Source organism: Bombus bifarius, unplaced genomic scaffold (assembly GCF_011952205.1).
Source record: "Bombus bifarius isolate JDL3187 unplaced genomic scaffold, Bbif_JDL3187 scf7180000008008, whole genome shotgun sequence".
In the NCBI taxonomy this organism is placed as follows: domain Eukaryota; kingdom Metazoa; phylum Arthropoda; class Insecta; order Hymenoptera; family Apidae; genus Bombus; species Bombus bifarius.
In genome coordinates this window covers 5,478,273-5,492,603 of record NW_022884386.1, presented here as the reverse complement: position 1 = coordinate 5,492,603, position 14,331 = coordinate 5,478,273, and the positions used below count along the sequence as shown (strand labels likewise).

General features: G+C 40.9%; 1 protein-coding gene across 4 annotated transcripts in view; it reads right to left on the bottom strand.

The window, feature by feature from the left end:
* LOC117206557 (dipeptidase 1) overlaps positions 1-14,331 on the bottom strand; it is a 76,543-nt gene that overhangs the window by 33,703 nt on the left and 28,509 nt on the right. For all 4 annotated transcript variants that reach the window (XM_033446019.1, XM_033446021.1, XM_033446020.1 and 1 more), the window contains exons 4-5: positions 10,074-10,206; positions 3,831-3,981 (exon numbers count right to left, since the gene is read on the bottom strand). In XM_033446019.1, coding sequence (XP_033301910.1) covers positions 3,831-3,981; positions 10,074-10,206 — 284 coding nt within the window. The remainder of the gene's footprint in view (positions 1-3,830; positions 3,982-10,073; positions 10,207-14,331) is intronic.

The following is a 14,331-nucleotide window of genomic DNA, read 5'->3' as shown; positions in this document are numbered from 1 at the left end:
TGCTAATCACGCAGCTGTAACTGATACCTATACGTGATCTATTATTAACACAGTATTGACCTTGTGTCTGATGATACCTATATCTATATAATTACAGCGAAATAGCAATACGAAGCGAAATAGTAATGTGAAAACGAGAGTGTATGATCAATGTCAATGTCTTTGAGGTATTTACATATATAACAAAAGAGGCATTGTACAGATCCGACTTTTAGAGTGGAGAATGTCTGCTAGGATCGTACAACTGGTTTCGATATTCCGCGTTTGATTTCTTCGTTGCGTTATAATAAAATGCTACATTACGTAGATTTAATAGCTCCAACTAATAACGAAAATTCGTGTACCCTATCCTCGTGATTGTACGAGAGAAGCTGAGGCTATGAACCAATTTCCACCATTAGAGCCGTCAAATAGAGAGATGGTAAGTTCACGTACCAATATACTGGTCATTCCTACTTCAGCTCGCCATTAGCCGAAACGTCTCCTCGTATAGATATTTATCTGGTGTCGGTGGAATCTATTGGAGTTGTAAAACGCGCCCGGTCGATACCGGAAATTCCGAAACGCAGATAATATTGTTACGGTTCCATTAATCCGCGCATGATTCATCGTCCCGCCAGTTACGTAATGCAGCGTATAAATAAAGATTGGATCGGCTTTGCCAATGTTATAAATTTCACGGTCGAAAGAGAGGATCGTCGATCATCAAGCCCGCGTTCCTCAGATTTTTAACTGTGGCGTGATTGTGTGTTGTTGTATTGCGTTCTGGTGTTTCCCTTTTAAGCCCGTCGAATTACAATGTCCTGTTATGTGTCACGAGTTTGTTGCAAAGTTTGTTCCACTATTAAACCCGTTCCCTATTAAAAGCGGTAAAAGTTCTGTATACTTGCCATACCCCGCGCTGTTTATTAACCGACATAATAGACGTCTGAAAGTTTCGTATTAACCGTCGTTTGTTCTACGATGTCGTATTTGAGAATAAAGAACGTATAATAAATGTACTAGGAGAGGATTAAATGTAATAATTTGATATTCCGTACTAACACTTTTGCTGCAATTGCAGTTTTGTTTCTTTTCTCAGGATCGATGTACATGTATCTTTTAGTAGGAACCCTTTTGCATTTGGTTTGTCTATTAATTACGCTATTTGGTCAAACGGTTGTGAAAAATCAAATCGTCAGAATTTATCGTATCACCGAAGAGTAGTATTTTTTTCTTAAGCAGGAGGAAGAAAGAACAACTGTTATTACAGAAAAAACGCAAGCATTGTGTTAGCAGCATTGTCAAAATTATTAATAGACGATAGCAATGAACGTGTTAAATTCAACTACTGGAATTTTTTAAAATAAAATATGATGTTTCAACATATGAAATGTCCGTTTGAAATGTTGGATTTTCCTGGTAGATTTCATCAAGAAATGTGTCGCTGGTCTGTGGTATTGTTTTTACACGATTGAATGTTGATTTATGTTCGTTTTCCTCGTGTATCTTTTGTTTGAAATAGTGGTGGAAATCCGTCGGTATTCTGTCTGCAATGCCACAATCAACGCACACAAAACTCGAGTCATTTTCGCCTATGAGTGTAAGTTCGTGTAGTTATTCTCTCACCGAAATTGCACATATTAATATACACGATATTAATATAGAACGATACGAATGTGAGAAAATTTTGTAAAATCCAGGATACTGATGAATACGATATTCAAAATATCGTATCTGGAAAGCCAATATGTGTCGATTGTAACGATAAAGCAAAAGTACGATTATTTGAACCGTAGAAAATGGACGATTTATATGTTGTAAGCTTTACGGTGAAGAACATAATAAAATAGATTTTTCGTAAGTCATCTTTTCTTGCCACCAATGTTAAGCTTTATAGGAACTATACCAAAGAAATAAATTTTTGAATTATAACAAACACGAGTACATCTTGTAATTTCTACACGTATATAAATATTTGTAGATTTGTTCCGAGTTTCACCAATATAATCGTAACAGTCGAGTCCCATAACAGTGGCAATAAAATTTCAATTCAATTTCACGTAAAATTTCACATAATATATTCGTAGATATTTATAAGCGTAGGAATATTTTTACGATCCAGTGTAGCTATTGGTTCAATTATGTTCTTCGCTGCATTTTTCATGCTATCAGATAGCAATTTTAATTTTACACCCCGTATACTCAGGTATAAAATAAAATTCGTACTTTATTCCGGGGTAACCAGGGCGACGTGTCTCTCGCAAAAGCCGTCGGTTCGTTCGAGACTTTTTATTGTTTCCCGCCCAGTTTTCCTCGTTGTCGTTCGTTTTTCTCGGCGGACGACATAGTCGGTGCGATGGGTGTCGCCTCGTAAAAGGGAATTCGTCCATTGTTTGTTCTAGAATAATATTTCTATACACGCCCGACAATGCCGGCAGCTGGGTCGCGCTATTCGCAAACCTTACGTAATTCCGAATCTCCTCGCCGCATCGCGAACTTGAAACTAAAACAGTTGCCTCGATGTTCGACGGTGTCGTCGAAACAGTTCCACCCGCGGAAAATATCGATACGCTTCCGAACGTAGAACGTATTGTGCTCGAGACATGCCCCAAATGCAACTTCCGATCCATTGAAGATTTCCAAGATTCTGCAATTCTCCACAGTAGCTGTATGTTGTTCGATATATTTTTTGAAGTTTGAATTTTTTGAAATTTAAACGTATTAGACCGCTCCATAGGTAACGTCGTGCAATATATGACGATTATGGGAGAAAAATATATAATAAGTATACAAATTCAAGGTGCAAAATAGGAGATTACTTGCGGAACGATTTGATAGTCGTTTGAAATTTAGAAATTTAAAATTTATAGTGCGTGGGAAACGTTCGTTGCAAATGTCTCGCGCTTGTATTTTGTGTCTCGCTTTTATTCTGTTATTTATTGAACGTTTGTAACACGTAGCTATACGACTGTGAGTCTATATTTTAGAAGCGAACGTATTATTATACACATTGATTGTAACATATGAAATGTGCTGAACGCTTTAATTAGAATCTTAATAAGTAGCATATTGTTTGTCTGTAGTGTAGATTATATAAAATTGAGCGTTTATCCGTGTTCTTTGCTTTCGTATTCTAATTTTTACATAAAACACTGTTGGTAGTTTTTCCGTATTCTCTTTCCAATGGTACAATGAATACGCACAAAATCTGAAGCATTTCTCGTTATGAATTTAATGTCGGATATTCTACCGGAAAGTTCGTACGTAATGTTAATATATTTTTTTAGAAAACAGCTACCAGCTAACTAAATACTACTCGTCGTCGATTTTCTAAATATTCTTGCAGCGATACTAATTTCGAAAATTTTATTTCACGTCGTATAAAATAGTAACAGTTTTGCTTTAACCAAGCTTTAATCGATAAATTGAGCTTAACGAAAAACAGAAGCATATTTATTTTAATCAAAGATAAGCTACATTTCATACGTTACCATCTAATATCTATTTGGTGGTGTCTCTATTTTCATTTTGGTAACGCGTTACTTGTTTTCCCATAAGTTCTCATATGCGAAACGCGTCACGATCTACCAATATCTCCCTCGATAAATTGTTACGGAGAAACACGATGATTGATGTGCGAACGATAATGCATTATGATGAATTATCCTCGGCAAAGCTCTTTATATACGATTACGCATTGAACGGCACGCGACAATCACGAACATCGGTTAGCCCGACCATGAATGATTATCTAATTTTAAGCTATTTTCGTTCGAAGCTCCTGTATTAGAATTCAACGAAATATTATATCTAATATAATCGTACATTGTCTCAATTGGTAAACTCACCAAGGCGTGTTACAAGTATGAGTGAGTGTGAGGTATCTGGCGCCCAACTCGTACAACATCCTGAGAACTGCCAGGCTCGCTCCAACCGCGTGACCCCCTTCGACCCCTATCAGGCTTGCTAATCTACCCTCCTTGTGCGCTCTCTCTATACCTGAAAGCACACGTTAAATCTCCCTTGAATGTCCTCGATTGTCATTATTATTATTGTTGTAATTATCCTTATGTAGATACCAGGCATTCTCCAACTTCCACCTTTATCGCCAATCTTCCCAACTACCATCATTTCGCTAATTATTACGAACTCGTTTTCGCGTCTCCCCTTAGATACGTTTAGGATCTCTCACGGTAATGTATGTATATAAATGTTAGTCTGATGATGATAAAGTCGTGGCAGATGCATTTGTACGATTAACCTTTAAGTGGATAGCGTTGCCATTTAGCGAGATATCTGTATCTTCCGACGTAGACGATACGTTACACTTATCGCGTTATGTATTTGAATTTGGAGGATTACAATTTTTGAAGATTATTGATATCTTCGGAAAAATTAGGAAACGCGAGCAGAATGTAATATCTAAAAAAGGAATTTATCAAGTATTGAATTTGTGTTCTGTACATATATAAGCGAACGATTGAAAATACATAACAGGAATTTGTATTGCTTTTGACAAGCATCTGGTTTAAATTCCATTGAGCAAATTTTCGATAAATTAGATCGATTGAAAGGACTGAGAATTTTGACCAGTTCGACCAAATCCTGAATTTGCACGGTGTTATTATTCGCAGTTGTTACGGATACACGATCATTTATCGTTCATTATTATTATTATCATATGGTTTATATATTTAGCAATAATTTGTCTAGCCAAGAGCAATTTTCCATTATGATACAGTGTTTCAGTTAGGAAAGTGAGACACGGATGAAAGTATTGTAATTCAATGAGCTACATTATATACTAAGCGCTACATTGTATTTTATACCGGAGTAGCATATATGTAAATGTCATTTTTTTTTATATATATTTGGTGTTAATTAGTAACTCGTTTTTAATTATACTGGACGAATTGTTCAAAATATTTTTCTATATTTGCATGCCACACATACGTATGATCAAACTGTTTCATTCGAAGAAAGCGATGCATTTAAAAGTTAATTAATGTCACGAGTCGCCTTCGATCCTGGCTTAATAGAATCATTTAAATCATGGATGGCGAGCGTTATCGGTCGGATCATTAATTACGAGCCGTAAACGGGGCTTGATTAATCCCAACCGGAGAATAATGGAACGTTCGGTTTTCAAAGAACGGCCGGACAACTCGGGAAATCCTCCTTGCGGCCGGTATTTTGTCAGTATTTAGTCAGCGCGCCGCGAATTCGATTCCCGGCCGGTTTAATCGTTTTAATCGAGTACGGTCGTGTAAAGGTGGGGCTATCGAGCTCCGTGAAATCGGATTCGCGGGCTCGGTGTCGTTCGGATTCGATTAAAACACCGCGAACAAATTGCGTTAGGTCGTCGGTTCCGGGATACCGATATATACGCGTACAGCGTGTGTCGTTTCGTGGTGCTGGCGGATCAACCCCCGGCGATGTTCACCCCCGAAGCGTCATTTATCGCGGGGAATTCGAACTTTTCCGCTTTCGACCGCACGCGATAGAGCTCTTGGTTCGCGCTAATGGAAGATCGATCCTGTGGTTAAACGAATTTACTCGATAATCCATAATCTTCGTTGTTCGAATAAAGCAACCCCTTCTCGCTATTTCGCGTAATCTATTCAAACCTTGTAACATGTTGTTCGCACGTGTGTCGTATTTTATTTTTGAACGGTTCTCCGCAGCCGTTGGCCCGGAAATGTTAGTGGCAAATTAATAGCGTTTCGTACCATTTGTCTCGAGTAACTTTAATTCCTTCGTGGTGTGTGGCTGGCGCTTACGCTATATTAAGCTTTTAATGGAAAAATAACTGGAAAGGAAAGGCATGGCCAGCAGCGAGCTGCAAGCTGTCGATGAACTTCGATTTACTGCGTCCGCTGATTTATAACTCGCGTTCCGACTACCACGCGTTCCAGTTTACACTTCGTCTTGGTCTAACGTATACGTAGAAGTCAGAAATTCTTTCAATTTTCTTCGAATTCTCGCATTTCCCGCATTTTTGACGTATTTTCCCTCCTCGCGGTATATCACGCCGCCAAAGTGGTTTTGCTTTATATCTCGTTCAACTAATCGGTTTATAAATTCCTTAGTTCGCCTTCGTAGGTGTAAACGTTTCCGCGTTCGAGAGCTTTACGATCTCTTAAAGGGCTTCGAAACGGGTTATTCGATTCGATCGCGCGAGAATTATAAACGGGAACGGCAAGTTCGTCTTCGTCGCTCGTAAATTCTCCACGTCGAACTGCCGGCACATTTTGAACTATTGTCCCGAGCGTGATAGTACGCTTTACGTCGAAAGTTTCCGAGGCAACGACCGGTTCAGATAAACACACACTTGCCTCGTCGTCCATTGTTTCTTAGAATTATGCGATCTTCCAGATATCGTTCCATCCAATCGTATCCAATAAGTCGTAGATACAGCGACACATTGTCTTGTTTAAGATTCGCTGCGTACAATCGTTTTTCGCAGTTGCGTCGATTTCACGTTGAACTTTGGTAGTACAATATATTATGTCTGCATACAGAGAAGTTGAAAAAAGCATTCAGACGCGAGTGTTACGTCCGGTGACTCTGTGCAAAAACCAGGCCCCACGCCACGTGCAAGGTGGCAGTCAGATGTCTACACATCCTTGCTGCGTACCCTCAATGGCCTTCAGGACTCACCACAAATCTTGGCATTTTCATAGTTAAGGTCCTTCAGACCAAACAAGTATCTTTTATTTCAAGTGTTCCTTATATTTATTGTCTACTAAGGGAAGATACGGGAAAGTTGGGTTTTCTCACGTTCGGTATCTCCCGCTAGCTCTTTCTCTCGGGGGCGGCTAAGAGTCTTCCTAGCCCACCAACCTTCTTATTATCCAATCAGAAGCAATGTCTGTTGCCCTTACTCTTCTAGCCAAAATTGTCATCAACAAATCCGATGGTCCCGTGCGCTAGACACACCCATCCCTAGCTTTCCTCTGCCACAGCATCGTCACTGAGCTTCACTGATTCTCCATCTTTCGAACAGTTAACGTTTCTTCACCGGGTTTCCACCTTTAGATCAGTCACCTACTTAACTTATACATACGCACCAGTGTAACTAGCTTTTATATAAAGTTGTTGGAAATATATAATATTATAACCTGTTACACTCAGTGTTATACTCATTCAACCACCTCTATTATCCTAACCGAAATAGGGGATCGATCTGTTCGATCGATTATTCTAATCGTAACGGGAATTTACGACTCTCGTTGACGTGAACCTCGCGATCGCGTTTCTCCGCGACTGGTCGATTAAACAGTGGGCGTCTTTTATAAATACATTATGTGTATTTTTATTCATATAAGCATACCGCAAATATATTATTATGCAATTTCGACCTTTTATTTATCGTAATTTAAAGAGAAAGGTCTATCTCGTGTTTCGTGTTTAACGATCGGTATTGACGGTAGTTGAAATTCTGTCGATGTTGTACGTCGTATAAATCAGTCAGGAAACACGGGACGTGTTTTTGCAGAAGCAAAAAGCAGCTTGCAAATTTTGAACAATCGTTCCTTTATACGTCCGAGTGAAGTATATATATTTATGTATATATAGACAGCTACGTATCGCATGTCTATTTACATATGCATGTGCATGCCGACATGCAGTCGCCGTGGTTCGGCTTATCGAACGCGGTAGAACGGTCGGTATGGCTTGACATTTTTCCATTCCAACTGAAATTTACTACTGGCTGAATCTTCTTCCGCTGTCCGACGTTTTCTCATCAGATCCGCGTTATGTTCTCACGCGCGTATCACCACGCAGGAGCAAATTATTATATGGGAACGCGTAAAATCGAGGACGAAGATAATCCTGCGTGTTATAGGGTAATCGTAATCTTATAGAGCGGAGATCGTATCGTCAAAGATATTGATATGCATCGATCGATCAAAATCCTCTTTCCTTCTCTTTGAAAATTATTCCCCGCATCCGTTGCGTAACGAGTTTCCTCTCCCTTCTTCGCGCTCCCTTTTCCGACCTTGTTCTACCCTCCGCGAATAAAGCAAGTATCGAGTTTAGATGATCAAACGTTGAGCACACAATGTGTCCCCTTTCGTGTGTCACTATTTACTCTCTTCTTCTCACTTTCGTCAATGTCACTGCCTCGTCGTGTCGCCTAGCAGTCGTGCTTGTTCCATTTTTCTCGTTTCTGTTCGATTTACCAGCTACTTGCGTCGTTCGAGGCAGAGAACGAGCTTGAAATTGAAGCTCGTATCAAAGGCGCGCAGCTTGAATCCCGATTGACGCCCACCGAACTATTCTCGTTCGTCTCAATAATTTCTCCATGGAAGAAGATCAATGGAATTTCGCTGTACCTCGCCGTCACGGACAAATCACCGCGAAATAGGTTACTCGTGGCTCGTAGCTCGGAAGTTGATCGTTACACCGAGAGCAACGATGGTCCGTTCTTGAAGGAACGCCTCATCTTTCGCAACTTAAGATGCATCCTAAATTCTCGAAAGTGTATTCACGGTGACGATAATAATGGGGAGTGCTGGCCCGACTTTTCCACTACGTCGGTAGACGAGCAGGGATTCTCCCGTGTTTCCTCTTGGACGGTTGGCTCTCTTCCAGGGAATCTGAGAGCGCGCGACGTTGAATGGCCAACCGGAAGCAAACATAAGACGGCCGACTTCGGACGTTCGTCGACCTCGATCGAACATTTCATATCGTACGTGCGTAAATTCTCGCCAACGACCGACAGAGGCACGAATAGATTGTTTTCCGGGGCACGTTCGAACGAGAGAAGTAACTCCTCTTTGAAGCGAGTCCATTTGTTACACGGACGGCATTTCGCGAACTGCTTGATCGTAGGACGCGACGAGGAATTAATTAAAATGGGAGAAGAGACACGACTGCCACGGAAGATTCATTCCGCGACGATTTTCTTAAGGGAGAAGTCGGGTAAATTCTTTTCTGCCAGCCACCCTCTGACATTGGCGGCACGCCAGAAATTCTAGCGGTGTGTAACGTCGAGCGGCCCATTCTCGGAACAAATAGAGGATGGTAATTCTCGACGTTCGTCGACCTCGAAGCTCGATTTCATATTCCTCGCTCGTGAAGCTTTAGAGGTCTTTCCAGCAGGGTTCTGGAGATCGACGATTTTCGAATACGATGGGCTTTCCTTCTCGAGAACGTTGACTTCATGGCTGACTAACTACATAATATATTATGTATATCGTATAATTCGACCAGTTTCGCGAGAAGTTCACGGAAGACTTAAGCTTGCTTGAGTAGGAGCTAGAGATACGTTGAAAGATGTAAGTACGCGGTGCCCCGTGTTTACATTATATTAGAGCTGATTGGCAATTAATAATTTCGTGTTTAACTTACGAAGTAGTTCGGCGATTGTATTAAAGAGTGATACCGCGAATTCTCGCAGTAACAGCAGCGGAACGTTTCGCGTATTGTTCGACCCACAGCTGCACCATCTACTTTGGTTGACGATTTAATGGTAGCTTTGAACCAGTTATCTAATAGCCTGAAGAGAGCTTAATGAGTGGTTGTACGCATACAAAACTTGTTTAGGGAACAAACAAATACGTTGTGCGATCGATACACGGTCGTTTGTCGATGTTGGTTTACCCGCGATGTAGCGATAATCGTCACGGTGGTGGCTCGTTTCTTTTGTTGCAGCAAGTCGAACAAAAAGAAGAAATAGAAAATAGGTCGCGTGTTCGTCGTGAAAATTCTTTGACGAACGATACGCGAATCGATAACGATTCGTCCGGGGGGAAAAAAGTCGAATAGGTTTGGCTTGTCGCCAAACGAACGGCCGCGCGATTGAAAATTTATCTTCGCGGATCGCGTAATGTTTAACTCGATACTTTGCGCGTTTCTCATTTTGTCAGCGATCCTTTGACTACGCGATCGTCATCAGCCACGTCGAAACACGACACGGCCACGATTTTAGTTCGTCGATCAACTTCTCTCTTGATCTACCTCTCCCTTTTTCCTCGCATTAAAACGATTGCCGCGTAAACATGCCGGTGGAATCGACATTCTACGTTGATGCATGACCATGGTTGGAGTTACAAAGGCATAGAATTGCAAGCGAAATGCCTCACCTTCCGCCGTGGTAACGAGGACCATGCTTTCAGGATGCTTGTTGACCAGCCGACGAATCAGGTCGATCTGCTCGAGTGCCAGTTGGACCGAGTCGAGGTGCTGAGAGGAACATGGCACGTAAGCTGACCAAAACTGTAACAAGAACAACAGAGTATCTCCGTGAGTATTTGTTTGAAAATAAATGGAAATCGTACACGTTTTTCTTGAAAAAATCATTTTCTTGTTCGTTCCATTGGTTAAGACTGAATTTTAAGATGTTGAAGCTTAGATGACCCAAACAACTCTATCTTGCTATAAGCCAGGTAAAATAAAAGTCAAAGTTTTTGATTGTAATAAATTGGAATTTTAAATAAATTCTGGCCCAAACGATACTTATATCGTTCATCTGGCCATAAATATTCAATTAACGATAGTTTCAAACGCTATATAGCACTTCTAACACGGAATCTCGACGATAGCACGATTCGGTGCGTGTAGTGATAATAAATCGGCGTGAATGGTAATTTCTCATTTCAATTCGCTATCAGATAGAACTTTAGAAATAATTAAAAGGGTATTACGAAACCATGACCCCGGCAGGATGCCGCTTTGAATTTTAAATACTGGGATATCGGGGGCCATAAATAAAGAGAGTATTTATCCTCCTTGCTCGCAATGTATACACCGGTTAAGAATATATTCTACTTGGAGTAAATTAAACCGATGTATCAGATCCCGAGGATTAAACACGACCCGTGATATTTCATTCGGTCTGATAAGGGGTTATGGGGGTGAACGTGAGCTCGCATAAAAACTCCTTTTATACATCGTTCCGAGGTTGCTATGCGTCAAACGGAATCACGCTGTTCCATATCATTACCGTCGCGAGAACGACGATTTTTTGGAATAAGGTCTTTCAATTCCTCGAGATATTCCAAATTTAAGACTCTCTTACAAGGATTCACGTGCTAGTTTTGTTGAGAATTGTGTATCTTTATCGCCGAAATAAATGTATAGGAACACTTAAATTACACTTAGAATTGATATCAAAATAGTTTCAGACTTATTTGATGCGTGATTTACAAGATATTCGTCGATACGCATTTGTACTCTCTTTGTCTCACCATCTTTCTTTCCATACTATCAACGGAACAGTTGCATTCTTCTCTCTTTTACGAGACGCTGTGCACGCACATACTCCCACACACTCATACTCATATATGTGTGTCACTACTACGCGGCTAATCTAGTGTAGCACACAAAATTACACGTATCTCAATAAGTTTAAAATCTCGAAATCTCGAAATGGTACAAAGTCGAGTAATCTTGTATGTATCTGTTATCTCGAATATCTTGGCTACGAAATTCGCACAGATCAATTTATTTAAAATATCCTAATATACTCAAAACACGTAGATGGTTTTGGTAAAATCAATCTAGACTCTTGATCTGACTCTGGACCAATCTAGACTTTCGTTGAGATCCGAGTATCGTTATGCAAACTTATTTTATTTTGGTTATTCCATTTTAAATATAGTTATTCCCATGCAGTATATTTCGCTATAGATCATAGGTTGGTTAGTGGAACCTAGCGTACCACAAAAATCGGCACGAACATATCAAACAACACGATAGAATTCTTTGCGTATCCGATTCCATGGCATTGTTGTATTCGTATTTAAAATATTCCGTACAGTGGATGGTAGAAAAGTTTTGTTTTTAACAGCACCAGATGAAATGTACGTTCCGAGCGTGACGTTGTCGTGGAGCTGTCATAAATCAGCGGGTGGCGCGAAATGGCTTCACCCGTTGTTTTTCCTCCTCCTTTTATTCAACACTACCGTCTCTTTCTCTTCCTCATCAAGCAGCGGCGGTATCAACGTGTGACTCCCGACACGTCTTTTCCCCTCTTTCGTTTCTGCGACTTCATTACCTTTCCAGGATTTTTACGGTTACCGTTTGCTTTGCGTCGCGTCGCCACGACTTAAACCGCCTGAATGCATTTACTCGCGGGAGCTAATTGCGACACGGCAATGATTTAATCTCTGGCGAAGTACCTTCAGTCGTGGATCGTGCTCGAAAGTCGCCCCGTAAACGACCGTGCCTCCGGAACTTTTGATTTCCAGTTAATGCAATCATTTCCTTCTACTATTTTCCTGACCAGACCTGTTACCCGACAACTTCACCCGTGGCAAGAATTTATTCTTAATTAACGGTCGTTCGTTATCTAGGCGTGTTCGAGAAAATCTTAAAGAGAAAGAGACAGAGAGAGAGAGAGAGAGAGAGACAGAGAGAGAGAGAGAAAGATAGAAACCATGAAATTGCATCTTGCAACGCGACACTTTCATAACAACGTTTTCGACGATCGTCGTCTGTTGATCGCATTGCGCGATGATAAATTAAATTTTTTTACTCGATCGAGCGACGATTAAACGCACCAACTGTTTGCAGAAACATTTTTCTAGAGTTGGCACGTCTCGTTAGCATCCAGTTCGCCTCGAATTTTAGGTCAGACGTTTTATAAAACCGTGTCCGTGTACGGGTAAGATGTTTTCATCTTTTTTCTCCTGTCCTCTCTATTCTCTATCTCTTTCTTTCTTCCAGCTGTTACCCCTTCGCGCAAAATCGAGCAGTAGTCACGGTCGGGTTTTAGGTCAGACGTTTGTAAAAATATTCACCCCCGTCGACGATGTAATCGCGCCGTGTTGTCCCACTTTAAAGACGTGCTTACACACGACCGTTGACGTGGCCGTTTTATGAAATTTGATGCCGTGTTGGTGTACCTCGTCGACGAGGCACTCCCTCGCGAGGGTTAACAGCGGCCTTCAAACGGCCCACGCGACTCTCTCTCGTGCGTCGGCTATGTGTTCTTTCTTTTCCAATGTTCTCGCGTGATTCACATTTTTGTTCGCTCTATCGCGAACGAATTATACCGGAATAGAACGCAGCGGTAGACGTCGGTATCTCGATTTTTCCGTTCGATACACGCATTCTTCTTGCTACCGTTCCTATCGGTCGGGTTATTCAATTCCCCGAAGGTAGAACGTTTTGAATGGAACACACTCGAGTTATTTCGAATCGACCGAAATTCACTTTTGGAATGCAGCCGTTAGGAATCGCGATTGCTCGGGGATAGCTGTCTCTCGGGTGCAATCGAAAATGCTTGTACCGTGTTCTAGATATTCGATGCATTAAGCGGCTGCATTTTCATTGACTTCCCTTGGCCTCGTATGGTTTTTTGTCAGAAAGCTTCCGGGGCTCGTTACACGGGACACACTGTGTTCGGACTTTTGCGAATTTCGTATGTAAATTGGCTTTCAGAGGTGAACACTTTGACTACACTGGTTTAGGACACTGTTTGGAAAATTGCCATTTTCCAGAGAGACATTTTAGGTTTTTCCTTCTTTTCGGTATCGGCAGTCGGGCGTTGCGCGTTTCAACGGTTATTCGTGCGATTTGCAAATGTACTTTAGCTTTTTGCATTTTTTCACGCGTAATAGCAAATACGTGTTATAAATCATCAAGTTTCTCAGGGGTTTTGTGACAATAGCCGTGCAGCTAACGGTTTTCATATTCAGTTTGAATTCTGTGGAATTTTCCATAGGATCGACCAAACTCCTGTCCACCCCTATAACAGAGAACTTCTGTCTCTTTCTCTCTCTCTCTCTCGACTCGAAAGAGAGAGAGAGAGAGAGAGAGTGTGTGTGTGTAATAGAAAGAAGAACGCGAAGTTTTAAAAATCCCCAAACACGCTTAATTCGTTATAGCCTTCAATGTTTAATCTTCAAATAATGTTCAGACTAACAAATAATTTTATAGCTTGTCCACAATCATAGCGTTGTAAACGCAGATTTTCAGTTGTTACGCGTATTATTAAATTTCATGATTAATTAAGTCTTAACTTTACTCTGTGCCGTAATACATTTTCATCGCTTGGAAAAGTACAATGAATTTCTTACGAACGTAGAAGTTTACATTTTATGAAAAACGGCAGCGAATCGACTCGCGCCATTAAAATTCCTAGACGATTGAATACAACGCGTAACAACCGCTTGCATTTGGCCATTCGTTTATAGTTCCGAGTCCTGTAACTTGCATCCTGCTTCGAGGATAGTTTTAATCATCGCGTATAAAATTTGACAAACTCGTCTAATACTTCTCATAATGAAGCAGCAACCGTAATGAGAACACAACGATCTCGTTTCGTTTATAAATAACACATCGTTACGGTATTTCCAGTTAAACGTGAGTTGTCATGGAAGAGGAAGTACGATGTTC